The sequence below is a fragment of the Chenopodium album genome, chromosome 25 (assembly GCF_948465745.1).
Source record: "Chenopodium album chromosome 25, dcCheAlbu1.1, whole genome shotgun sequence".
NCBI classification, from domain to species: Eukaryota; Viridiplantae; Streptophyta; class Magnoliopsida; order Caryophyllales; family Amaranthaceae; genus Chenopodium; species Chenopodium album.
Window position 1 is genome coordinate 16,571,072 of NC_137858.1, and position 27,201 is coordinate 16,598,272.

Sequence of the window (27,201 nt, forward strand, 5' to 3'; positions counted from 1 at the left end):
AGCTCGAATAAATAACAACTTACGTTGAATAGGTAGTCTATAATACAAATTATTAGAGATGTAACACATATGAAATCATGGATCATAATCTAAAACCACTCCATTAACCAGCACCTACCTGTATGATAGGAGATTTTAAAGATTATTTTTGTATTATTAGTACTTTATACAAATATTAAGAGTCGGTTTTTAATTAATGAATAATCACTGTCGTCGTACATCTTCATTAATAATTTTTTTAATATACCATTGTCATATAGTTCTTCTTAATTGTGCTTAGCTCTGTTATCTCTATCGAGTCAATAATAAAATGTTCATGAAATAATGGATTAACAAAAAAATTTCGAGAAATTATATCTAAAATGTAATATACTCCAAGTGAAACTTTAAATTTTTTGTAGTAAAGAATATGTATATAACATAAGAATGGAAGACTCTAATCTAAGCAAATATATATGAGCGCATAACCATATATATCAACTACATAAGGAGATTCACATACACACAAATAAAGAAATCATTAATGATCTATGTGAACAATAGTGCATTGAAAGACAATAAAGGTGTAAAGTTCGATTATTACGCCCGCAGATTGTGTTCACGCAGTGTATGCAATAATGCATATCATATATTGATTCTTGCATTAAATGGTAAAGGTAAACTATCAGCTACCGTTAGTAGTTACCGGCCAAGTTTGTGTTCAAAACAGTTACTGTACCACCAAACTATCTATCAATAAACAATAGATGAACTTTATTCTCCCCCTAAAATTACAACAGTGTAATTTAGTCATTTTTTCAAAAATCTACGTACTTGGTTGCTTTATATTTTTGGATGTAAACCCATTTTAAAAGACTTCATACTTTCCATAACTAGTTGTCATCAACTCAGTAACTTTTTTGAAATAAAAGCCTAAAAACTTATAGCTAGTAGAACAATTATAAGTTACCACCTCATGTAACATTTATTTATATGACAACCTCATATTGAGGAGGGATCCAGCTTGAAATATCATTGACTGTAATCTTTATATGGGTCCCACACAGGATCAATAATGCATGAGAGACATGTGTTAAGATATAAACTCCCCCATAATCAACCTCTCCTAAACTTATTTTTTCTCTAAACACTTCCCTTAACTCCAAGGAAAAAAAAAAATTCAAAACAAAAAAAAAGTCTCTTTTTTCTCTCCACCCCTCAACTCGCTCTCTCTTTCTCTCTCTTGTGGCAAGGTTTGTAGGATACATAACCATCATCAATTCTTCATCATATATTATATGATTTTAATATCATATAATAACGTTGGTTGTTGAATAAAAGGAGGTACGTTCGATCTAATACAAAAACATTTGCCTAAACTTTTTTTCTTCTTCTAAAAAAAAAAAAAAAAATCCAAAAAAAAAACTACTTAATAATATTGGTAAACTTCACAAAAACAAAGGTGGGGGTTTTTGACAAAAACCCTCTTCACTGTGAGTAAGCAAAACAAAATAAAAAAACCGACATCATCAAATCTCAATCTGGGTTTTTCTCAGTTTATTCTGAAGTTCAAGTAAATTAGAAGAAAAACAAATTAATAAGAAAAAATTAAAAATTTAATTAAAAAAACGTTTTTTTTTGTGAACCCCATCTGTTTATTTTCGTTGTAAATTTGGGGTTTTTCTTTCTTTCTCAGATCCTCCACAGAATCTTGCTGTAGTTCTTAGTAAAGGGTTTTTCTATTTTTCTTTTATTTTTTTGGGGTTTTTGTAGAATCATATTTTTGTTTTGTTTATTCATTTTTGTAATTTTTTTTTTGATTTTTTGCCGCATGCTAGGAATTTATCCATTTTTTTCTATTTTTTTTTTTAATTTTGATTTTTCTTCTTGATGTTTTAGGTAATGGTGTCAATCTGGAATTTGTTTGAGTTTGTAGAAAGCGTTCTTGTTTGAGTAGGGGCTTTGAAATTCATGTCAAAGTCTTAGTTTTTCCTTCAAAAATTGTTTTCCAGTGATTTTATTTTAATTTTAATTTTAATTTTTTTTTATTGGGGTGTTCTTGATACTAGAGTTGTGGAGGGGGTTTGAGAAATGGTGGGTAATGGTGGCTCAAATGTGGAAGAAGGCAGGAAAAAGGGATTAGATACAACAGTTGGAGCATTAGTTTGGGTTCAAAGGCGAAATGGGTGCTGGTGGCCGGGTCAGATTATGGGTCTGGATGAGTTGCCGGAGAACGGTTCGGGTTCGGGTTCACCAAGATCCGGGACACCCATCAGGCTATTGGGTCGAGATGACTCAAGTGTGTGAGTCCCCTCATTTACATTTTACTCTTCTTTTTTTTTTTTTTTTTTTTTTTTTTTTTTTTTTGTTATATTAGTTTTCAATGTTTAGCCTGTTTTTCCAGCATTGCAATTATTAGTTTGTTGATTTTCCAATGTTTAGTTTGTGTTGCTTTATTGTGGATTTGTGGTTATTGGTTTGAATGCAAGCATTTGTTGTATATGTTCTTTGCCGCTTGTTGTTGGAATGTATATGTTTGTCTTACCTTTTGGGATTGTTTGATGTTTCTTGAAGCTGTTTTGCATGTAAAGCCTGAAAGAAGTGACCTTACTGTTAGGCCATAGATTAATCTTTCTCTACTGTGTCCTTTTGTGTATTGAGATTTAAACATTTCGTTGGCTCTAGAAAATTCCCTAGACCGCTCAAGGCAAAAGGCAGAACAGCATTAAAAACGCTGAGATCAATCACTAAATTGTGGGTTAGGGTTAGCTTAGTGTTGATATCATGTTTCATCATGGATACTGTGATTGAACTACTTTAATTGTATAGTCGTTGAAAGTGCACAGGGTAGTTCAGATTATCAGTTAAGACATCATAGTGAGTGCCTGTATTGAAGCTATTATAATCTTTATTTCTATTAGTTTGTCTATTGGTCTTTTCCCTTTACTGAGGATAATAGACATAGCACTTTGTAGGTGGAACCCATTAGAAATTGCGAGGGAAGGAATAGGGATGGAAAATGATTGTTATTACAAATGTTTCAAATGTTGAAGTAGCATGTTTCTTACTCTTGTAACACTTTGTGACCCTTTGACATTGAGGCGTAGTGAAGATTTTTTATGGGAAGTTCTACTATTAGGTTTTGATGTCTTTTCTACTGGTGACTCTGTAATCTGAAAGTCTAGTGAATGTACCAAAATATTGTGTGTTTTGTATTATATATCAACCACAATGTGGTCTTATGCATTGATTAAGAGTGAAAGGATAATGGGTGCTAGATAAACCTTTCTTTTTGCCATTGTGTTTTATTCAGTGCAAGGATTTTTCCTTCTTATAGAGTTTTGTGGAATCCAGCCATTTCATTTTTTTGGGTCTATATCTGGCCACAAGGCCCACAACTGAACTTCCTGTGATATTATTCAAAGAGATATCGAAACCTATGCACTTAACTTTAGTAGTTCAGTAGCAAATACACATTGATTTCCCTTCGACGCTGATCCCAGCAAGATTCTCACTGGCTGGTTCTTTTTTACGAAGTATTTTCTTTTTTCAATCCCTGTAGTAAATGATAATTTGTCGGAGCATTTATCTCTTGAGAATCATGTGTTAACCTTCTTTATGCCGGTAATGAAATTTAACGTGATAGGTGACTTGACTTCTAAAGGTATTTAGCTGTGTTGTTTACTGATCGACTTTAAAAAACTAAGCATAGTTTTTGTTGAAAGTTGGAAAATGTCGGATTAATCTTGATTCTTGTGGACTAAGTTATTTTAGACATGGGCATGAACGTCGGGGACACTGTCCAAGATGAGAGCAGGGACATGGCATATTAAAGTAACTTTTTAGATGACTTATTGCATGAGCTATAATGTGTACACATGCATACATATATTTTAGACTAATTTGATCGTTAATTCTTGTTAAAAACTTTTCTCAAGCCCATTTCTGAACTCATCCCAAAGACTCTTCTTTTCGACTTATTTTTTACCCCATAATTTTTATATTTCCAACCATATGTGGTTCATGATAATCATGGGCAGATACAGTTTACACCAAGGCTATGGACTTGCATACACCAGTTGCTGAAATAAAATCAAGTCGAAGGGAAATTTGAGTAAATTAGTGAGTGCAGCATGCTGGTAATTAGTGTTTTAAGAGTGATTGTTGGTTTTTTGTAATCTTGAGTTCAAATTTAGTTGACCCATTTCCAACTCTTTTTTCCCTTCTTTATTTATTTCCCTATTTATGATTTTGTTAGTCAATCTTTTCCAACCATTTCTATTTTGTTCTTCAGCGTGTTTCTACGCCTATGTCTGCTCTTCCTGTTTTTTGTAGATCTATTTTTTTTTTTATTATTTATTATTTTTTTTATGGAAAACAATCATGGATAATTGTTGTTTTCCCATTAAATTATTTAATGTGGGAAAAAAGACGTAATATAATTTTATAAGGAAGTAGCTACAGTTAATTAATATGTACGGAGTATAGGATAATGAAATCAGGTTTTGGATTATTGTTTACATAGTATATAATTGTGTATATCCTGAAATTAAATTCTGGATACGCCACTGATTGTAATTGAAGTGTTTGGCTGACCATTGAAGTGTCCGGTCTCTTAATGTAGGAGGGAAAGAAGCAAAATAACAATGATTAAAGGCCCTCAATCGGCTCAATGCCACTTAATTACAAGTAATGGAACAAAACAGGGGACAGAGTAGTTTCTTCACATCATAAAGGGTAGAGGCAAGGTCTTGCAACTTTGCAAGTAATAATGGCAACCTTAATGACTGCAATGCTGGATAAGTAATAGAAAAGAAAGGCGGTGAGGAGGGGGGGGGGGGGGGGGGAATGACATGGACATGGTGTAAATAATAGTATTTGGTGATGGTTAGATTCCATGTTTCTGAAGGGTTTTAGGTTACGTGAATGGCACATTGTTCTCGTTGAGCCTTATTTAAGGCTGTCTAGCGATGTATTAGAAGATTAAGGGAGAAAGCTGATCAATGTGGTATGGTTGCTACTTTATTTGGTAATATATCACTCTGTTGTGGGAATAAGACCTCAATGTAACTCTTTGGTATGAGCTTGCAGGAATCTTTTTTTACTCTTGCAAACTTGCAGTTTTTGGAATTTGGATTACAGATGCTATCTTGTGTTTCTATCTCTGGAAAGTTTCTGTTGGGTCTTTAATTGTAGGGAGGATTTTTTTTTTTCATTTATTACTTTTTTTTTTTTTTTTTCATTTTTATTTTGGGTTGCCCAAATAGCAAAATCCTCTGCTGTATTTGCTCTAGATGAATGTATGCTCTTTTGTGTTGGCTAGTAGCTATCTTTGGTTTGTTTAGGCTATTATCAAGTTTATTGGACTTCTTTGCTGTTTCTAAGAAGATTATTTTCCTTGCATGTTGCAAACTAAATTTTTAGGACACCGATCTTTGAGCCTTCCTGATCGAATTTTTAAGTGAGTTTTATGTCTTCTGTTTTTTTCAGGGAATGGTATGATCTTGAGACAGCTAAAGGGGTCAAGGCATTTCGTTGTGGAGAATATGACACCTGCATTGAGAAAGCAAAGGTCTCTGCGCCTAAGTTTTTAAAGCGATCATTGAAATATCCACGGAGAGAAATTGCTATTTTTTACGCTCTTGAAATTGAAAACTCTAGCCTATTAAAAAATGATTCAAACCATGATCGTAATCCAGACAATGAAGCACCGGTCAATCGCGAAAATGGCTCTGCATCCAGGTCTCATGCTAGCAAAGGAAGTGAATGTTCTTCTGAAGAAAAAAGTTCAGAGGAAACAACAAGTGCATGTGAAGAGAATTCAAATTCTACGCAAGAGTTGTCTCACTCTGGTATATCATATGAGACTAACGGGTCCACCTGCCTGCAGGGGCAGCAACATAAAAGAAAGAGGAGGAAGACCCCAAATGATTCAGAAGATGATGGTCATGAAGGGTTTAAGCGTATGAAAGGACTCAATGACCTGGGTGTAGGCTCAGAGCGGAAAATTCGAGTGTTGGCGTTGTCAAATCCAGGTCAATCAAGTAGTGTATCACCACATAATACTCGTTCTGCTAATTGTACAGCAGTAGGAACTCTGACAAATGGAGGTGCTGTGCCAATTTTTAAGAAAAAAAGATCACAAGTGGTACATATTCATGAGTTATTGAAAAGGAAAAATCGTCGGCGGCCATTAACTAAGGTTTTGGAGAATACAACAATGGTTCCTGTTCGAATAATTTGTGATGAATTTGCAAATCCTTTTGAGAGATCTGATGCTATATCACCTTTTTATGATGGTAAAGATGGTATCAAGGATACTGATCTGTTGACCGAACACCTTCCTGAGGTTGATTCTCCAGGCACACTATTTGATGCTCCATTTATTGACGAAGAAGTACCCCAATCTGGTATGTGTGCAGTCTGTCTGTATCTACAATTGCATGATACTATTAATGCGCAACATGTCAGTTATTGCTGGTTTACAATTTTCCCCTGAATTAGAATACATTCTTTTTATGCTCAACTCCCAATCAATGTTGTGTTGCTTTCTATTGTTCTGGCCAAGCATGTTGTTAATTGGTTTGGTGTGCAAACCTGAAATATATGTTTAGAATTAGTCAACCATATAGGATATCCGGTGTGTTACTTCTTTGGATGCTTTTCTATCACTCATTAATGTTCATCTATAAATATGTTTGCTGAGATTTATGAAGTACTTTGTGCTTATCTTTATCAGGTATCTCCCCAGTCTGGCAACCCTCTTCCCCCTTGAAACCTCGTGTTAGTGCTTTCAAAGGGATATCCAGCCGCACTTTAACTGTTCAAACCTCGTCTCTAGAGCACGAGGCCGCTGATGAACATGGTGCTTCCAAATGGCAGTCAAAAGGAAAGAGGAAGACAAGATTTTTGTGCAAAAATGACGAAATGAATTCCCAAAAGAAGTCGGATGCTTATGGCATGGGTCCTGAGGCTCCAGTCCACTTGCCCCCAAGTTCAAATGGCTTTATGAATGGGCTCACAGGTCTGAGGAAACACATTACCATGTCTGGTTCTACCGAGAGATCATTCTCTTATCGTCAGCGCCGTTTCTTTCCGTCCAGCTGGGAGTCACCTGGTGGTTTATCACTGTTTGAGGTTGAAGTGACAGTGGAAGCTACCAGGTCTCAGACGCAACATGTTCCATATATCTCCCTTATGAGCAAGTTGAGCTGTAAACCTATCACAGGTCATCCAGTTGCAGTTGAAGCCTTAGAAGATGGGTTTTGTGATCTTCAGACCTCAAATTACCCAGCTAGTGGTAGCTGTGAGTTGGACGATGAAGATACAGAGATGGATTATGTAGTAGAGCCAAAAGTGCGTAAACCTAAGCACATCAAACTCCGATCCCATAGCTCTCGTCGTAAACGCAAGGGTAAATCTTCCAAGTCAAAAAAGAGGCATGGCTCTTCATCAAAGAAGACAAGGAGGTTGTCTTCACTAACTAGTCCTTTAAAGCTAAACCTAGGGAAAAGGAAGACGATGGTTCAGAGTTCCAAAGGTCCAACACTCGCTTGTGTTCCCTTGAAGATAGTTTTCAGTAGGATTCATGAGGCATTAAATGGGTCATCGCGATCAGCTCACCGTGCTGTGACATTGAACGGCACATAACAGTAAATCCCCCAGGTTCGATTTACAGTAGGCTGGGGTGAAAAGATTTTACCTTTTTTTTTTTTTTTTTCCTTAGAAATTGTAGGATCTTTGGGATAGTCTAATTTCTGCTTTAGCAGTCCAAAGTGTTACAAATATAATTTCTGAACTTACAGCTCTTTCTTTTCTTTAGTTTTCCATATCTTCCTTTTTCAGGAATCCTTTATTACTGGCTTAAAACCCTATGTTTGTCGTAAATTGTAATTATTTGAGGGTTTACCTGTATATTTGCCAATCTGGTGTCTTCTCTTAGGTGTGACTCGCAGATTATGTGGTGTTGGCTGCTACCTTTACTGTGGTTATCCTTTCAATTTAAGGCGACTTTACAATTGGAAAGTTGGAAGAGCCTTTTTGTTTATTGGCAACATTTATAGATATCCATGCTCAAAGTTTTGCATTGATAAGTGCGGAAAAAAAGTTTAATGTCAACATCATTGTAATAGATATCCAATTATCCATGCTCAAAGTTTTGCATTGATAAGTGCGGAAAAAAAGTTTAATGTCAACATCATTGTAAAAAAAAGGTGGCTGCAACGAATATTAGAACTCATACTTGTTAAATTGAATTGTTAAGATTTAAGAGAGAATGAAGTATTTCATGATTAGCAACATAACTCGCGCTATTTGTCATTTGTTAAAAACTATAGTGTAGTAATTGACATAACCAACCCCACCTATCATATTTATAATTTATAATCTATATTTGTGAGCTTCGTTGTGATTTACTTACCTTTAGAGCACATTAATGATTATAATCCATGTTAAAGACTTTGTTGTGATTACCTACCCAATCAATTAGCCTCTTATGTCATTTTTAGAACTCAACTATCTTCATAACCCGTGTTTAAGATTTTGTTGTGAATATTGACCTATCAACTTTAGTATCAACGTATAAAACCTTGTTTTGAAATTGCGACTATCAACCTAATCTGCCGTTGTCATCTCTAGAATTCACGTTTAAAAATCTTGCTATAAGTAACAACTTAATTAATATTACTTGATATTACCATTTAAATAGTACACCTTGTCACGACTACCGACCTAATCAACCCTATCCGCCATGTTTAGAATTCACATTTAAAACCATGTGATTAAGTAACCTAACCATGTTCTTAGTTGCTAATGTTGTGGTTCTTTGTTCATTTAATTTCGCTGCCTTTATTTACTTGCATATTAAATGAAGTGAATATTTTTTAGGAACAATTAGAAATAATAATCCCAACTTTCATTAATATTGGTAGAATAATCCCAACTTTGGATTATACTGGAATAATCCGAACTTTGGGGTCTTCTTTTTTTCAATCCCTAACCGGTCAACAAAAGTCAATGACCTACTATATCAGGTCACTTGACATGTGTCAAGCCCTATTTGGTCCAAAAATAGAAAGAATAAAAAAAAAACCAAAAAATCTGAAAAACCCAGCCAACTTCCGTCCCACCATAACCTCCACCAGCACTCCTTCGCCGACCGTTGATATTCCCACACCGGACCACCGCTCTTCCCACGTCGGACCGCCGCTTTACCCCTTCCTCAAAATCCCCTCCAGCCCCCAGCGAAACCACCACAAAAACCCCTTTCCCACTCCCGAAAAACCACCAAAAACTCCTCCTCCACCTCGAAACCCCTAGCGACTAGGGTTTTTGATGGTGGGGGAAGGGTGTTTGGGGGTTTTCGGGAGTTGGCGATAGTTTTAAAGGGAGTGCGAGTGGTGGTGGTGGCTGGAAAAGGAATTTTGATCTTTCTAGTGGTGGTTGCCAACGGAAAAGGAGGGGAGGAAGGTGGGTCGCATCGCCGAAATCGGCGAGGGGGAGAAATCGGCGTTGAGGGAGGGGAAAAATCGGCGCAGGGGGAGGGGGAGTAGCAGCAGCCGCCGGCGGCAAGGTTAGGTGGTCGGATTCTAGGTTTGGCTGGGGTTTTTGTTTTTGTTTTTTTTTTAAACAAAATTTGTTTGTTTTTATATTTTTTTAACCAATTAGCTTGTGACACGTGTTAGTTTTTTTATTTTTTAAAAAAATTAACCCATTCAACCGGTAACTAGTATTTGGGATTGAAGAAAAAGAAGAACCCCAAAGTTCGAATTATTCCAGTATGTATAATCAAAAGTTGGGATTATTCTACCAAAATTGAAGAAAGTTGGGAATATTATTTTAAATTTTCCTAGTTTTTAACACGATAAAAAAAAAGTTTAATTAGCAAATCTCAATATTTTAAGATGAAGAATATTGTAAAGATTAACTATGGCTTAACTACCAACCTAATTAAGCCCGATTGTAACCTAATTAACTATGGCTTAACTACCAACCTAAGTATAATAACTCATACTTGTGTAAAATATGTTAAGACTATTAGAGACATTTACACTACCAAGCTTTTGGTCTAGTGAAATAGATAGCGTCTTACAATCATGTAGTTGGTGGTTCAATCCCAATGGAAAATTGATGGAAGAAAAATTTCTAGGCCATTGAGAGACAATGCATGGTTCCTCAGGCACATGCACGATCCGCATGGTACATCCCTTCCAAAAAAAGCGGAACGAACATTGTATACAGATGTAAAAAAAACATTTAATTAAAGTGAAAAGAACAAGTTATAGAATTGTAAAGAACATTGTATAGAAATGTAAAGAACATTTAGTTAATGTGAAAAGAACATGTTATATAATTGTAAAGAACATAACATGCGGTTAAATATTGTTCTTTATCTTCATGTTCTTTGATTGTCAATATAATATACTTTTATTTGTGACATAATGTTAATTGTTTATTTTGAAATGTTCATATAATTTTGTCTTTAAATTATGATGGTTGAATAAAATTAATGTTCATTACATTATATTATCATTAGAGGTGATAAATATTCGGGTTGGGCAGGGCCAGGCCTTAACATAATATTTCGTGCCCAAACCCGGGAAATGTAGTGGGCTTTTCGGGAATTTTGGGCCGGGTTTGGATTTTTAATTGAAAATGCATTTATAAGCTTGCCTAAATCCGCCCTATTTTCGGGTCGGATTGAGCTAGGCCGGGCCGAAGTTGATCATCTCTGATCATCTCTAATTATCATGTTCTTTATATTACAGATGTTCTTAGATTTATATAAAGAATATAAAGTTGGATGTTTTTTCTTACAAAATAGCTATATATATGTTCTTTACAAAACAACTCTATATTCATTACAATATAACTATATGTGATGTTCTTTATAAAATAACTACATGTTCTTTACTGGACAACTAAATGTTCATTATTCCGCCTTTAAAAAAAAAACGGATGCACGAAGCATTGTGCATCTGCCTCGTCATCTTTGGAATCCATGTTTAAAAATTTCAATTGAGAGAGAGAGAGAGATTACATTTGTGAAGAGTCATCGTTTTATCACATTTTAGTTAAAACTTTGTTATGACTACCAACCTAATTAGCTGTACGCCTCTACATGCTAGTACTCTGTATTTAAAAATAACCTACACAATTTGCCCCACATATCATCTTTAGACTCCATGTTTAAAATCTCTAATGTGATACCTAATTTGGCTATCTACTATCTTCATGATTCACGTGTTAAAACCTGACTACCTACCTAATCAAAACCAACCGTCTTCTCTATAATACACATTTAACAACCTTGTTGTGGCCACCAACTTAGCTACTAAAATTCACGTTTAAAAACCCACCATGAACACAGACCTAATTAACCGCACCGATCATATATATAAAAACCCACCATGAACACGGACCTAATTAGCCGCACGGCCCGCACCCATCATACGTTTAAAAACCACGTTGCGACTAATTAACATAGCCCACCCGGCCACCCCACCTATCAATCTATCATATACTCTCATACATAGTTACTAGCTTTTTACGGAGTAGCTTACTACTCATTTTAAGTAAGAGGTGCCAATTCTTTTTTTTTTTTTTTTCGTTAGTTTAATAACCAACGTGGCATTTCTTCGTGGCAAACAACACCTTTTTATTAACTGAATATTTGAAACTAAACAAACTAATAACAAACAAAAAAGAATCTGTTTGTTTTGAGTTGTTTCTTCCCTCCATCTTCATGCTTCTTCTTTCTCTCTCTAAAATTTGCATCATTATTTGTGGCTCTTCGCATTTTTAGCATTCCATCAAAATACCCCCCTAAACAATTAACAAATCCATCTGGAAATTAAAAAAAATAAAATAAACAAAAAATAAAAACTTCTAAAATATTCACCCTGTTTTAATTTTTAATCTTTTTTCCTCTTCCTCTGTTTTTTTATTAAATAACTAAATAATTAATTAATTTCTTTTAGAGTTTTTATATTAATGGAGTTTTCCTTAGATTTTTGAGCTTTTTTTGAGTTCTTGGGAAGCTGCAGTGAGGGCCCACCTAGACCAGAAACTCTTAATTCATAATTTAATTTTTTGGGTATTTTTGTCTTTCAAATTTATTCTTAATTTTTTTTTTCTTGGATTTCTGGTCTGGGTTTTTATTAAACATTGAATTATTCAATTATTTCATTATTTCTTTATTTTTTTCTCCTTAAACCAAATCTTAATAGAATACAATTTCAACATTTTGATCATTTCTTTTTCATCATTGCTATCTTTTCCAACAATTATAATTTTTTTGATCATTTCATTCATATTTTTTGATCAATATCATCATCTGGGTTATATTGCCTTTGACTTTAATTTTTCCAATCAAATTTTTAGCATACATTGCCAAATTGGCAAGTCAAATTCATTCCATTCATTCAATTTTCTGGGTTTCATTCAATTTACTGGGAATTTTTCGGATTTTTCGGGTTGTTGATTGAGTTCTTCTCTTGTAATTTGAAGAACCCAATTGACAAACCTGGAAAAATTTTGGTAAATTGTGAAATTTGACCAATTTGAAGGGTGCCCATATTGGTTTAAAGGGCATAAAAGGATTTAAGTTGGTGTTTTAATGCCAAAACATTATCAAGAGGCGGTCGAGTTAAATTTTTTGCACATAACCTGTTTGTAGAAAGGTGGCTTAGAAGGGGATTGATTGTTATTATGGGCTGCATTTGTTCTACTCTTAAGGAATCATCTGCTAATAATGAACAAAGAGAGGTGAATAAGTCTCAAGTACATTTGCTTCCCTCAACAACTAGGGAGAATTCGAATGGGTTTAATGAAGGGTCAACTAGGAGTAGGCCACCATCAAGGGTACCATCTGGTGCCAATCTTTCAGGGTCTCTGAGTGGGTCTAGCAGGCCACCATCGAAGGTCAATTCGGGTACTTTGTCGAATGGCTATTCGAGTTCTTTATCCAATAAACAAGTGGATGATCAAGGGGAGAAACCTAAGACAATTATTGTAGAAAGACCATCATCTAGAGGGTCTCATCATAGAAGGGGGGCTACCGTGGATTTAGGGGTTAATGGAGGTCCTAAGCCTATGACTGGGATAGTTAGTATACCGCGAGGCCCACATGGCGAGCAGGTTATTGCTGGCTGGCCTTCTTGGTTGAGTTCTGTTGCCGGAGAGGCTATACAAGGATGGGTGCCTAGAAGGGCAGATTCATTTGAGAAGTTGGACAAAGTCAGTTGGTTTTTCTTTATTTCTTACTTACTTCTTGGTTTGTATTCATTTTGTTCTTATGACATGTTAAGATTGTTATGACTCTTTGACTGCGCTTGCATTTTCGCTTTCATTGACTTGCAGCTGAATTCTGCCGGTCTCTTGCATCATGTTTATTCTAGTTTTCCATTCACGATTCCTCTCAAGAATGTTTTTGTATCGCGTGCTTTGTGTCTCATTTGTTACTTTTGTCATCTTTCTTTAGCTTGTTTTTCCTTAAATAAAGATTTTATTTATCTGTTCGCAGCATTAAAAGTGCAAGAATGTATTCTTGATGCTACATGCATGAGTAGAACTGAAGAAATCTCCCATTTGTTAGTTTTGTTCAATTTAATAGCGTTCAATTTAAAATATCATATGATGTGAAACCCGAAGAGGTTAGCATCTTGTTAATCTGTACTTCTAGCTATAACTTTACTACTGTAGTCTGCATATTTTCGATTGAGATCAATGTTTTCTGAGAAATGAACTTGGGATTTCAAGACTATAGATCCATGCATGCATGATTCTGTATTCAGAACTAAGGCTCCTACATTGTAAAATGTAGAGTTAGGGGAATGATTAGATTGTGTTGTAGTTGGATAGTAAAATTGACTGATAATGTTTCTGATCATCCTCTGGGATTCTCTGTAGTTTCATGCAGCTTCCTGTTTAATTACTTACACAAGCATGTCTCTCTGGAATTTTATCAACCAACTTTTAACTGTCTAGATTTTTTATTCCAGTTCATTTGCTACTTGTGCACAGATTGGACAAGGAACTTACAGCAGCGTGTATAAGGCTCGTGACCTTGAAACTGGGAAATTAGTTGCTATGAAGAAAGTGAGGTTTGTAAACATGGATCCAGAGAGTGTTCGGTTCATGGCTAGGGAAATACTTATTTTACGTAAATTAGATCATCCAAACGTTATGAAGCTTGAGGGTTTAGTCACATCAAGGATGTCAGGAAGCTTGTACCTAGTGTTTGAGTATATGGAGCATGATCTAGCTGGGCTTTCAGCAAGGCCTGGTAATAAATTCACAGAACCACAGGTATTTCCTGTCAACTAATTCACGAAACTGTATTCTATTTAATTATTTATCAGAGAGATCTAGTGCTAATATTCTTGTTTTTTTTTTTCCCTTCTTATCTTATGTTGATACTCTTTCAGATCAAATGCTATATGCAACAGCTGCTCTCTGGACTAGTGCACTGCCATAGTCGTGGAGTCCTTCACCGAGACATTAAAGGTTCCAACCTTCTCATCAACAATGACGGTGTGCTCAAAATTGCAGATTTTGGTCTGGCAACTTGCTTCAAGCCTGGCCAAAAGCAGCCATTAACAAGTCGTGTGGTAACTTTATGGTATAGGGCACCTGAACTTTTGCTGGGCTCAACTAACTATGGCATTGCTGTAGATATGTGGAGTGTGGGTTGCATAGTTGCAGAACTATTCGCTGGGAAACCAATCATGCCTGGAAGAACAGAGGTAATCTGAAGTGAACCAGAAACTCAGTTGTTCTTCGATTAAATCTTTGATATTGCAAACTTTGAATTCCACAAAATAAGAGGGTCAATTACACATTTACACCGCATTTCTCAGTAAGGATCTTTAGTCTGCAGAAAGGTCACTCATTAGGTGACCTCACGAGTCACGTCCTGTGAAAACTAAAAATTCCTCCTTGTCATTCTATACATTCATCTTCTTTGACATGAATATTCATTCAAATCTCATGTTTCCTAAGAGAAGCTTCAGTGAGAAATTGGTATAAACTCACTCACAAACTATTGATATTGAGATCTTTCTTGTCTGCAATAACAATGATGATTTCTATTTCCAGCGCTTTAAAAATTTCAGTTGGAGATCACAATATTTCATCATAAATTAATGCAAATTCTAGCCAGAAATTTGATTGCATCAATTTTATTCTTGATGAACACCTTACTTCAGAACTTGTATGTTTAGTCAGCTATATCTTTGTTTTGAACCAACATCATAATTCAGACGTTTATGGATCATTTGTGAACATGTATAGGTGGAACAAATGCACAAGATTTTCAAGCTTTGTGGTTCACCATCTGAATTATACTGGAAGAGGACAAAATTCCCACATGCAACTAGTTTTAAACCCTCACAACCCTATAAGCATCGTCTCATGGAGACATTTAAAGACTTTCCTGCTTCAGCTTTAACGCTTGTTGATGCCCTTCTCTCTATTGAACCAGAAAGAAGAGGAACCGCTTCAGCTGCATTAAAAAGCGAGGTAATTACCGTTTTATATGTTTATTTCATTTTCTTTCTACTATCACTGCTCATCAATGAAATTTGAAATTTTGTTCCTGCTGTGGATTTTTCATTGAACGTCTGAACCATGACTTTGCTAATGCTAGGACAGACATTGTGAAAATCATAGTCTTGTATATATATATTTTTTTATCAATATTGTTTTACACTCAAATATTTTATTAATGCTTGTTTTACACTCAAATTTGTGAAATTCGCCTAAATTGCTCCACTTCTAACCTGCTTTGACCTTGCACAGTTGCACCTGTTTCTTATTAAAGCAAAGAATCAGTGAACTTTATTCTGTGGCAATCTATTAGCATGTTATTGTCTATTCCAATTTGTAAAAACTTTATTTGACACGAATTTTCCCATCCAGTTTTTCACAACGCATCCACTTCCTTGTGATCCATTGTGCTTGCCAAAATGTCCTCCAACGAAGGAATTTGACATAAAAGTCCGTGATGAAGAAGCTAGAAGGTATGTATTAGACATTATTATACAATTTAACAGCAGTATTTTTGCTCTCACTATATCTTTGTCTCATTAGTATTGCTTCATAGTATTTTGTAGAATTCATGAAATGTTGATGAGCAAATTTTTACATTTTTTGGGGTGGAAGGGTTGGGTTGAATGTTCATTGACACTTATCTGTAAAGATGCCGATCAATAATACTGTCTAATTGCACGAAACTAAATAAAATTATGTATTGATCAACACAGAATACTCACAGCTGCAGATTAAGCCTTTAATACTCTGGAACAAAGTTCATACAACAGACAATCATTGGATCTTTAGTAGTATAAAGTCCACAGAATGTAGGAATGATTTTATATACGAGTATAAATTTCCTTGACGAAGAAAATTTTTTATTTATTCCTGAAAGAACATCTTGAATTGATCTTAACAAACTAGCAATTAGAAAAACGGAGTAGAAATTAAGACCTATTTGGAGCACTATATCACAATCAACAATATAGAAGGAGATGCATGTATTACCTTGACACTACAGTTTAATTACTTACAAGCCTGATTTTAAGAATCAACCAAATCTAGGCTTTAGCAGCAGCATGAAATCAAAAGAAATAACTTGGATATCAAGGCAAGGTTATCTTTTAATTTTAATGTCTATTAAAACTCCTCCTACATTTCAATTCCCTGTAATATTATTTCAGGCGAAAGGCAGATGCTGTAAAAGGACGAGGGCCTGAATCTGTTAGGAGAGGTCCAAGAGAGTCCAAACCAACACCAGAGTATGATGCGAATGGAGAGGTCTCTTTAAAGGTACTTTTTAACTCTCAATCATTTGTTGGTTTTAGTTTCATGTGTCGTATTACCTGACTGATTGAAACCATTTTATTGTAGGGAGATAAAGGTGCAAGAAATTACAATGCTCAAGGAAATGGAGGGAATGCCTTTACAGTTGATGCACAATCGCGAAACACAACCAATGGTTTGCCTCATTGCAGTTCAATGGTTCACCCAAGTGCTGTTGGATCGGCATGGAATAGAAAGGCTAAGGATGAAAATGATGCACACCACGCTCCAGGAAGGGCTTACAGTGCTTCGAAAGACAGACCTGATTCAAGGTCTCAAAAGCATGCTGTGACTCCAGACAGAGCAGACTCATACAGAAGGGATGAGTGGCCTTCTGGCAAAGACAATGTAAGTATCCTCTTAAACAATCACAATTGTATTTGGGTATCCAAATGTTTTGCATTCTTTACTTTACTCAGCTACAAATGGCGTTGTTTCACATGTTTGATCTTCTTATGTTCTCAATGTAACAGGGTTACATCCCGAAGAAAAACAGAATTCACTACTCTGGACCTCTGGTTCCTCCTGGGGGAAATATCGAAGATATGTTGAAAGAGCATGAGAGGCAAATTCAGCAGGCTGTTAGAAAATCACGCATGGAGAAAGCCAGAAACAAAACCAATAATGATGTTGGGGAGGTTCAGTTGCAATATTCTAATGGAAGAAATGGCTGGTAACTTACAGTAGTATTGAAAAGAAACTGTTTCTCATCATGAACTTGGATGATGACAAAGGAGCTCAACATGACATTTGAGAGAAGCGGGTATATACATTCTAAAAAAGTTTAATCGACCAGGATTCGAACAAAGCTCCAGTGAGTGTCGGAGAAGAATAGGATTGACAAACTCTTTTACCTGGTGTATTCCAAGTGTTAGAATGAGGAGATTTATTTGTAAAGGAAAAGAGTAAGAAATGAGGGGAATTGTAAATCCAAAGCCTATACACGTATATGTATACAATCTAGAGTGCTGATTTATATGTCCATATTTACATGTACCTGAAAGTTTGATTTCATTGCTAATACCAGTTCGTGCCTGTTTGGTTGTTTCTAATCTTTTCATCTTGTTACGCGTCTTAGCTGATTTTGGTCCAGCTACATTGTAAGAGTATTATGAGGTATCATCATCCACATAGTTCCATCTTTCCATCAATGTAAAGGAACAAATTACAACTGCTTTATCAGATATGTACATCCTTTTCGGAACAATGACTCGTGCTAGTTACCTTAATAATACTTTGTTACTGTCAAACTAGCCCACGCAACCTTCTATATGTTCTTACATTTATAAACCATGCCATGGCTACCAGCCTAGTTAACAAACTTGCCATCACTAAAACTTGGCGTGACTACAAACCTAATCAGCCCCAACCTAACCATGTGTTTAGCTGTTAACATAGTGTTCCTTATTCGTTTACTGTCTCTACCTTGTATCAACATTAAAAGGGAAATTACATGAACAAATCTCGATTTTTTAATATGAAGAAGATTGTATGGATATCAATAATATCATAAGGCATCAATTATACAGTCCCATTTTTCCAACCATGCAAAGGAGCAAATTAATATCTGATATTTTTATCCTCTTTGGAACAATGACTTAGCTTGTTACGTTACAAATGTTACCCGGCATAATTTAAGAGGCATCTACACTTTTGAATTATTTTGTGACCTAATCTACGCACTTGCCATCTTAGCCTCACCCGCCATCTTTTTAATCCACGAGTAAAAAACCTGTTGTGACTACCTATCTAATCAGCTCCACGTGTCATCTTTAGAATCCACATTTAAAATCCCTATGGTGACAATAATCTAATTATCAATACCTGTCATCTTTAAAATCTTGTTATGACTTGTCATCCTAATTAGCACCACCTACCATCTTTAGAACCCTTGTGTAAAATTCTCTCAATGACTACCAACCTAATTAGCTGCGCCATCTTTCATTGCTATACCAATTTGTGCATATTTAATTTGATTATTTCAATTCTAATCTTCACAGGACTTGGTATCATCAAGCATCTTAGCTGATATACTACATTGTTTTAAAATATGTGCCATGGACTTTTAATGCCAAAATTTCTGACTATAACTTCCCCAAATTTCTTTCGAAGTATAATGATAAGATGTGCGAATACTCAGTAAAAAATAAGAGCAATTTACTGCCAAAGGTACTTTAGAAAGCCAAACATAGATATACTTCGTATATAGTAGTAAGTACTGAGTAGTCAATACATGGACTATTTTACTCAAGCTGTTAAGATTACACGGTGCAGTTGTAAGCATGAGGGAGTTTATACAATACGAAGCACTGCATAGTTCTAGTAAATAATTTACAAACTCGAAATGACAGCAGAGCAGCAAAAATCTGAATGATTTGGGCTAAATTTCCCTATAGAAAATGAGTCTTTAAAATTAAAGAAGATGCAGTATAACTACATACAAGTACCTGAAAAGGCTAACTAAAAAGCGCAATCTACTATCTGAAAGTATTCTCCAACCTTCTATGTACATTCAGTTTAACACTTCAACATACAAACTTCCGTACTGATTCATATTTGACCACAAGCTTATTACTAAGTATATAAGTCCCTGCACCGTAAAAAAAAGTACAATTACATATCTTGCTTAGGCTTCCGACTGAGCTCTGAGTACTGACCGCCCATCAATTGTAAAATCTCTTCCCACAAACCTTCTGATGAATCAAGTGAACTGCCGAATAACAAACTTTTGCTGCATGCAGCCACATGCCAATACTTAGAATCAATTTCTTCCCGTAATTGATCAAGTTGCCACCCAGCATATCCAACAAAAAATTGGAAGTCATGAGGCTTAAGCACACCTTTTTTCACCAATCCCATTGCTTCATCCAAACTATTTTTAGCACCAAAACACAGGCCAGGGATCACCTCTTCAAATCCAGGAATCTTGGGTTTTTCCCCTGTTTTTAACAGGAACATGCTTGCTTCAAGGGGCCCACCAAAATGCAATGAACAATCAGCAAAGGTGGTTGCTAATTCAAGATTATTGGGCTTCATGTGCTTGATCTTTTTATGAAGAGGGCGGTTGATTACAACTCCAAAGGGGCCTTCTTGAGGGTGTCGAGTCCCAGATCTGAGGAGGAGAACCACAGTTCTCTCAAAAGTACGAACACCGTCTAGCTTTTCTGTGGCAACAAGAACAGAGCCTGCCTCTGGCACTGAAATAGGATGGGCCCACTTCATGCCTAATGGTTTTGATTCTGTATGTGATCCATCATGGCCATGACTGCTGGAGTCAACTGATTCTGCCTAATAAGATTTACAAGCATAGATCAGGCAAAGAGATGGAATATTAATAATGCACCAGGTTACCCCCATGCAAATACCACAAGAAAAGAACAGTCAACAATTAGTCTAAATTACTCCCTCGACAAAACCAATTGCTGTATCAAGCATTATGCAAACAAAAGAAGTTCCATAAAATGACACCATCAGTCACATGTCCTTCTTATTAGAAAGGTATTTAAACTTTTAAAGATAGTAACAGTTCACACTGGGGATTTATAGGAGGGAAAAGTTAACAAAAGGGATGAAAGCATATTGGATAACAACTAAAGTGAAGCCATTTGGTAATTTGAGCTAGAAATAACTCACTGTACACAATGTCTTTCAATCATCTTACCAAATGCTTTACCATGTTTGATATCATCAAAAACTAACTTGTTAACTGAAAATTTACAAACAATTTAGTAATTAAATAGCATGGAACTAAAAGTGGGTTCCAGAATTCCTAGCTGGTAGAAATTTAGTTGCTGTCGCCCCCAAGAAGCGTCTAAATTATGATCAACTGTATAAAAATTCTTCACCAATTAAACTTCAGCTCTCATTGCCATTCCTAGTTCCATCATGCTACGTTTAACCCAGCAAAAACGGCATCATTGTCCATTGCTTTCGATAATCAGGGAACATGACATGAACCCAAACAAAATTAACTCCTCAATAAGAATTAAGAGTTCATTTAACAAGACCACGAAAATTAATTTTAGAGTGATCAAAATCCATAAGAGATCACACAGTTTAGAACAGCCTCATAGAAAAATTGGAAAAAAAAAAAAAAAAAAAAAAATGGCATCAAGGATAACTATCTAATAAACCCAAGGAATTTTTGGATGCATGATGCAATCGAAACTCAAGTTAGTAATCAAAATTTATCATAAGATTTAAAATATAAGTGTATCTTATGACTTACACCGTCGCTAAATAAAAGTCTTATTTCACTTCAAAATCTTGTCCCAATTTAAAAGTCTGATGTCTTCACTATATCTTTTGTTTTATTTAACTTTTAATCAACCAATCCCCACTTACTCCCTCCGTGTTTTAATATGTGTTACAGTTTGACTTTTTTTACTATTCACATAATGACTTTGACTTAGTTATTTTACTAATATATTAAAAACAAGTGTTATTGCATAAGACATCGTTGGATTCGTTATAATGTACACTTTCATATTATAAAATTTCCTATGCTTTTATTAACATATAATTAGATAAATTAATGGTCAAAGTCATGCCTCGACATGTGTGTTTGGTCAAACTGTAACACTTATTAAAACACGGAGGGAGTATTCATTTTTAACCAATCAAAACCCCAATCATTTTTTGTTAAATTATTAAAAAAAAAAACAGATATTTTCATCAATCAGCCAAACTCCATAATCTTCTTTTTCTTTATAATATTTTCAATGTTGCAAAGAAAATTCCTACAAGCTGTGCAAAGACCTTCAGCAATATACTAAGAAAATTACATGGCAATCGTACACAAGATCCATATTCTAACATAATTGTAGTTTTTAAGAACTATTATACATATTTGGAACAAGATTGAGTGTCAAAGGCATAAAACAAAAAAAGGAGCCATGAGTAAATTTATTCAATTTTCAGACGTGGCAGAGACCAAATGACCAGACATGCAACCAAAGCATCACATACATTGCAAAGCTTTCTAGAATTATTGTGGCTGTAAAACTTATCTATAGCAATCTTAAACATATAGATATCTTCCAGGGTACCAGCAAGAATAGAGCAACAAAGATAATTGAAAACCCACAAAAAAAAATAGGCAATTACCTGCTCACGAGCAAAGAGTGTAGCTCTAAACTCTCTCCAGTCTTGGATTATGTGCTGAGGCTTTTGATTTGCATTGTTATTTGATTTCTTCCCATCAGAATTATTTCCTTTGGAACCATTGCCCCCTGATTTTGAATGGTCACCATTTCCTACATTACAATCATATCCACAATTAACAAGGCTTTCAATGACCCAAACATATCATATTGAATGTGTGTTTGCAAATAGTCATTGTATATTGGATCAAAATTCAACTGGAAACAACCTCCCTATTAGTACATAATATGGCTGCCAACATCTATAAATATATGAAACAGATCTGAGAACAACCAGACCAAACCCAAGACCTGAAAGGAAATTCAATCTGCATGAAATACTTATCTAGCATGAGCCAAATCCAATTGACTTGGCTCGAACCCGACCTAGACGCCCAATTTGACATCACTACCTACATACAACCCCTACTATCCTCCCACCCTGCCACCTGGGTAGGGCATCAGAAGCATTAACATAAAGTCAATGTATTATATTTTTGTGTTTTGTTTATAGGAGGAGCTTTTATTAAGGAGCTTGAAGTGAAGATGATGGATGCATTAGAGAGAAAGATACCACGCTCACAAAACTATCTTTGGTTTTGATTGGATTCACAAGGGAGTTTTTATTATGCTTCATTCTCTAACAAAAATTTTCAGCTGGTGGATTGATATTTAAAGGTCTATTTTGATGTGAGCAAATATAACAAGATATTTAAGGAGGCAATTTGCTGAAGTTGGACAAAGATTTTTATTTTTATTTATTTTTATTTTTTTATTTTTTTATTTTTTTATATATTTCCCTTTATACCTTGATGCCCAAGATTTGAAACTATGGGAAGGCCAAAAATTATAATAAGAAATTATAAACCAATAATCACATTTACTTGTAGCTTATAGATTAATTATTATCTCTCAACTTATCAAATGTAGGAAAACTCACAATCTGCATTTTTATACAACCTCTCTACAATCTCTTTCTTCCAATAACAATAAAGATGTAAAAAATCATATATATAGCTTGAATAAACTCTACATTCAAGCTTTCAAAGTTTCAAGAATTAATGATCCAAAATTTCACTATAGCTACAATTAAATGCCAAGCAATTGCAGCTTTTCAATACCATACAACTACAAAAGTTATGATCAAAGACCAAAGAGATCTCGAAACATGGACTCTAGTGCATGGGCTGTGCAGGGTATGACTCAACCAATAAAACAATTGTTTCAATGTGTAATTGTGTAACACTTGCGCATTTAATTTATTTTATCGTATGTTGCATCAAAAGGTTATTATAAACTGAGAACATGCCACCTTGGATCCTACATAGATCTGCCCTTAATTATGAGTTACATATTATTTTTTCCATCATTATGCCCAATTTGTGTAGACAACTTATTAAATTCAAAAAAACACAATGAATTGTTGATTCCATGTGAACAATTATGTTTCCCTTTCTATAGAAAATATCATATCTAATTCTCCTCACCCAACAACAAAGAAAGGATTTGAATTCCTGCTCCTTGTTAAATCAATACAGCTGCAACAAGTATTATCCCCTGCTCATAAATAAAAGAAATAAAGGCCATCACTCAAACAAACCTTAATAGTATCTGCAGCTAGCTGCCTTACTTAACTTGCTAAATAGACCACTTCACCAGCAGTCAATCTCAGACTCTCAGTCCTCAAATCCCCATCCAAACCTTTTGCACTTCAATGTTATACACCAAATTCATAGAAGTATCACATGTTTCTTTCTACATAAGATACACTCGGTAACTCCAAATTTCTGAAAATAGAAACACCACACAGATAACCTCTTCATAAGGAATACATCATACATAAAAACCAAACTCCATCTCATCTCATAGACCTATAAACCTGGAACTCAGGTAATATATAGAAGTCCAGACAATAGTGAGATTACTGCATGTGATAATAAAGAAGCAGTAGTGAAATGTTGGGTGTGGAAGGCAGTAGGCAGAGCTTTAGTTTTTTTATCCTGTCAGCAATCTCAGCATTTTCTCCCACAGTTATCACGAATTCATGGATAGGGTATGTGGGATGGCTAAGATATTCCAGTAAAAAGTCATCCAGCGTGTTTCTCTTCAATGTATTTTGTTTCGTCAATTGAAAGTGAAGCCTTAATAAATCCTGACCCACAAGAATAAAAAATATGGCATATTTTTCAGGAGAAAACCTTCCATATTACAGCTAAGAAACTACAACATGGCTATAAGAGAACCCATCTATCAAGTGAATGATATATAACCAGAAAATTAACACTTTCTTCAACAAATTTAACTCCAACTTCACCATATTACACTTGTCTCAAATTTTCATTTGCATACAATATATCCTAGCATAAGTCATCATAAAGTGACATAAAGAGCACATTGAATCACAAATTACTGAATCATATGTACACAACATTTCTAGACCCAAAGTCCCAAACAATGCAACAAAATATAAAGAAAGTTGTTAAGAAATTCTCCATCCTTTTTTTTTCAATCAAATTTCTAATTGCATTTTTAGTCCTTGTGTTCACTCACTGCTTCCAGTACAAGTACCAAAACATTAAAGGAAGAAGCCATAATTTTAACAAGTTCCATTCAGTAGTTCAAACTAAGATGAGACCCTTCCAATTTTCAGGAATACGTTTTCCCAATAGTTCAAACTTCAAAGTAGTACGTGATCAAAAGTCATTCCAATCACCTACGTCTAAGATATAACTAGTACAAAGTTGATGATTAAGCTAGAACAAAGAACTTCCAACAAACTATATTAATGTTCATGTGATCCATCTAACTCAAGCACCAATACAAGTACCAAACCATGTACAAAAGTCCAGACATTTGTACCAATTTCTACCATTACAAGTACCAAACCATGTAGCAAAACCTTAATACTCAAGAAGACATAATAATCACTTTCAATACACAAACATCCACCCGATCATATTCCCAATTCATAGCCACAATACCGCAAGATTACTTCATTTTTATTTAGTACTTCATATACATTTTCTTGGTGTATAAAGAGCCAAAAATAGAAATCATTGATCCGAGGTCTTGGGTACAAACCCGACTAAGCTAATTGACATCCACTCGTTACAAAATCCGTAACTACGCTAATGTCTAACAATCAAACAACCCAGAAAAACAATAACAAAATGCAAAAATTAAAGCAATAAAGCAAATAAAATCACTAGTAAAAACAATAACAGGTATATTAAAATGCAAAAATTAAAGCAACCCAGAAGAATTATTCTCAAGAATGATTAAAAGGGTACCTGAAGAAGATGAAAAATTATCAGAATTCTTCTTCCCTTTAGCATGAACAATGAAGGAAGAACTAGTATTATACCCATAAGAAAAAGAATGCTTGCGCTTAGAATTAAAACTGATATCAAATAAACGCCCACAATCTTCAACTGAAAATGGTGAATTCTTGGCAAAATTAAAGGAAGTGGGTTTATCAAGAAATGAATTTCGAGCAAAAATGGGAGTTGGGTTACTGTATTTGACATGAACAGACCACAGATCCATGATTTGCGATCAAAAAATTGTGGGTATTGCTTAATTTGTGCTGAATTTTGGGTGGAAAAAGGAAGGAGAAAGTTAGTGAAGGGGAAAAGAGAAGAGGGTCAGAAGAATCTGAGAGCATTAACCAATTACTGACGTTGAAACAGAAGAGAAGAGGAGGGATGAAAAGGACGAGAGATGGATGCAGACACAAGAGGGAGAAGAGAGAGAGAAAGAGAAGGAGAGAGAATATGCTTTTTAATATTACATACAATTATACAAATGACGATTTTTTTTTGTTGAAACAGAAATGACGACTTGGGCTATCAGTAGAAAAACGGCATCCGTTAACGGTGGTGTCAATTCGGGTCATTAGGTTGGGTTGGGTTGGGTTTGGCTTTGGCTTAGTCAGATTGAATCTAGTCACGTTGAGTTTGGGTTGGATTTGGGTTATGTGCTAAATCATAGTGTTTGTGCAAGTCTAATTTTGAATTAAGTCAATCTTAGGTTTAAGTTAATTTTAGGGTCTAATCTCATACGATTATTTTCAATCCAGCTCTAATAAATTCAGTTCAGTTTAGTTCAGATCCTAATATCCTTCTCTTAGAAAATATTCATTTCAGTTCAGTTCAGTTCAGCTCAGTCAATGAGAACAGACCCTTAGTTGAGTTGGGTGATAGGCTGTCGTACACCAATCAAAAATAAATTTCTAACAAAACCAACTAACAATGTAGTAGGGTAAGTAGGGTCGAATCCACAGAGAGATGACTATTAAATCTAACCTCTAAGAATTTGGTAAAACTAAACTAGGTAACGAAATTCGAGATAGAAAGATAGCCTAAATTAAAATGGGAATAAAACAATTAATAAAAAGACCTGGGATCATGGTTCACCATATTTATAGTTCAGGATCTATCAAATATCAATAATAATTCAGTCAATCAATTATCTAGAGCAATTGCTAAGCCTACAGTCGGGTCTTAACGCTCTCAATTCAACATATGTAGTTCGGTCGCTAACATAATCAGAATTGCTAATTGTAGGGAAGCCTCTAAAAGTAAGATCTTTCGATACAAACTCTTATTAACATGAATTAATCATACAATTGATCAGGTTGCAAGATTAACAATAAAACACTATCAATTAGAGAAATCAATAATCAAAATATTAAAATTATCAATCAAGATTCATAATATAAACATGGATTCCCAAACCCTAGAAATAAAACTACTCTAGCATGAAATAAATAAATAAAACTAAGATCTAAGGAATAAAACATAATTAAAAGCAAGAAAATAGAAATAAAATATCTCAATGAATTAAAATAGTAAACCCAAGAATCATCCATGGAAGAATCCATGGAGATGCCATGAGAAACTAGGGTTCAAGAGAGAAAACTAAGAAGAACATAAAATAAAAAGTATAAAAAGGCATAAGGGAAAAATAAAATCCCTTGGAATATTTATATTATCCTAAAACTAATCTAAAGATAAATAAATAAATAAAAGATAAGAAATTAAAATAACAAATGTTGTTCGATGATTGGACAATTAAAGGAGTCGTAGTCGATCAAGGATTGCTGCGATGATGGAAAACAAGGCTCGGAGATGACCTGCTGCTGCTGGGCGCGGAAACCAGCTGCCGCTGGGTATCCATCGGCCAGACCAGTAGCTCGCTGCTCGTGGCCTGGGAGTGCCGAGCT

The 27,201-nt window shown here is 35.0% G+C and overlaps 3 protein-coding genes across 3 annotated transcripts; 2 read left to right on the plus strand and 1 right to left on the minus strand.

The window, feature by feature from the left end:
* Nucleotides 1-1,144: 1,144 nt before the first annotated feature.
* Nucleotides 1,145-7,903, plus strand: LOC145614213 (uncharacterized protein At1g51745-like). The gene is made up of 4 exons (XM_081669232.1): nucleotides 1,145-1,323; nucleotides 2,049-2,282; nucleotides 5,470-6,389; nucleotides 6,719-7,903. The coding sequence occupies exons 2-4, from the start codon at nucleotides 2,071-2,073 to the stop codon at nucleotides 7,627-7,629; spliced, it is 2,043 nt and encodes a 680-aa protein (XP_081525358.1). The 5' UTR covers nucleotides 1,145-1,323; nucleotides 2,049-2,070; the 3' UTR covers nucleotides 7,630-7,903.
* Nucleotides 7,904-12,687: 4,784 nt separating this feature from the next.
* Nucleotides 12,688-17,513, plus strand: LOC145613224 (putative serine/threonine-protein kinase At1g54610). The gene is made up of 8 exons (XM_081668288.1): nucleotides 12,688-13,215; nucleotides 14,002-14,286; nucleotides 14,406-14,723; nucleotides 15,271-15,498; nucleotides 15,898-15,998; nucleotides 16,695-16,803; nucleotides 16,885-17,184; nucleotides 17,310-17,513. The coding sequence occupies exons 1-8, from the start codon at nucleotides 12,688-12,690 to the stop codon at nucleotides 17,511-17,513; spliced, it is 2,073 nt and encodes a 690-aa protein (XP_081524414.1).
* Nucleotides 17,514-19,199: 1,686 nt separating this feature from the next.
* Nucleotides 19,200-25,773, minus strand: LOC145615469 (uncharacterized). The gene is made up of 3 exons (XM_081670543.1): nucleotides 25,268-25,773; nucleotides 21,943-22,091; nucleotides 19,200-20,124 (listed from the first exon to the last, which is right to left on the minus strand). The coding sequence occupies exons 1-3, from the start codon at nucleotides 25,521-25,523 to the stop codon at nucleotides 19,450-19,452; spliced, it is 1,080 nt and encodes a 359-aa protein (XP_081526669.1). The 5' UTR covers nucleotides 25,524-25,773; the 3' UTR covers nucleotides 19,200-19,449.
* Nucleotides 25,774-27,201: the final 1,428 nt, after the last annotated feature.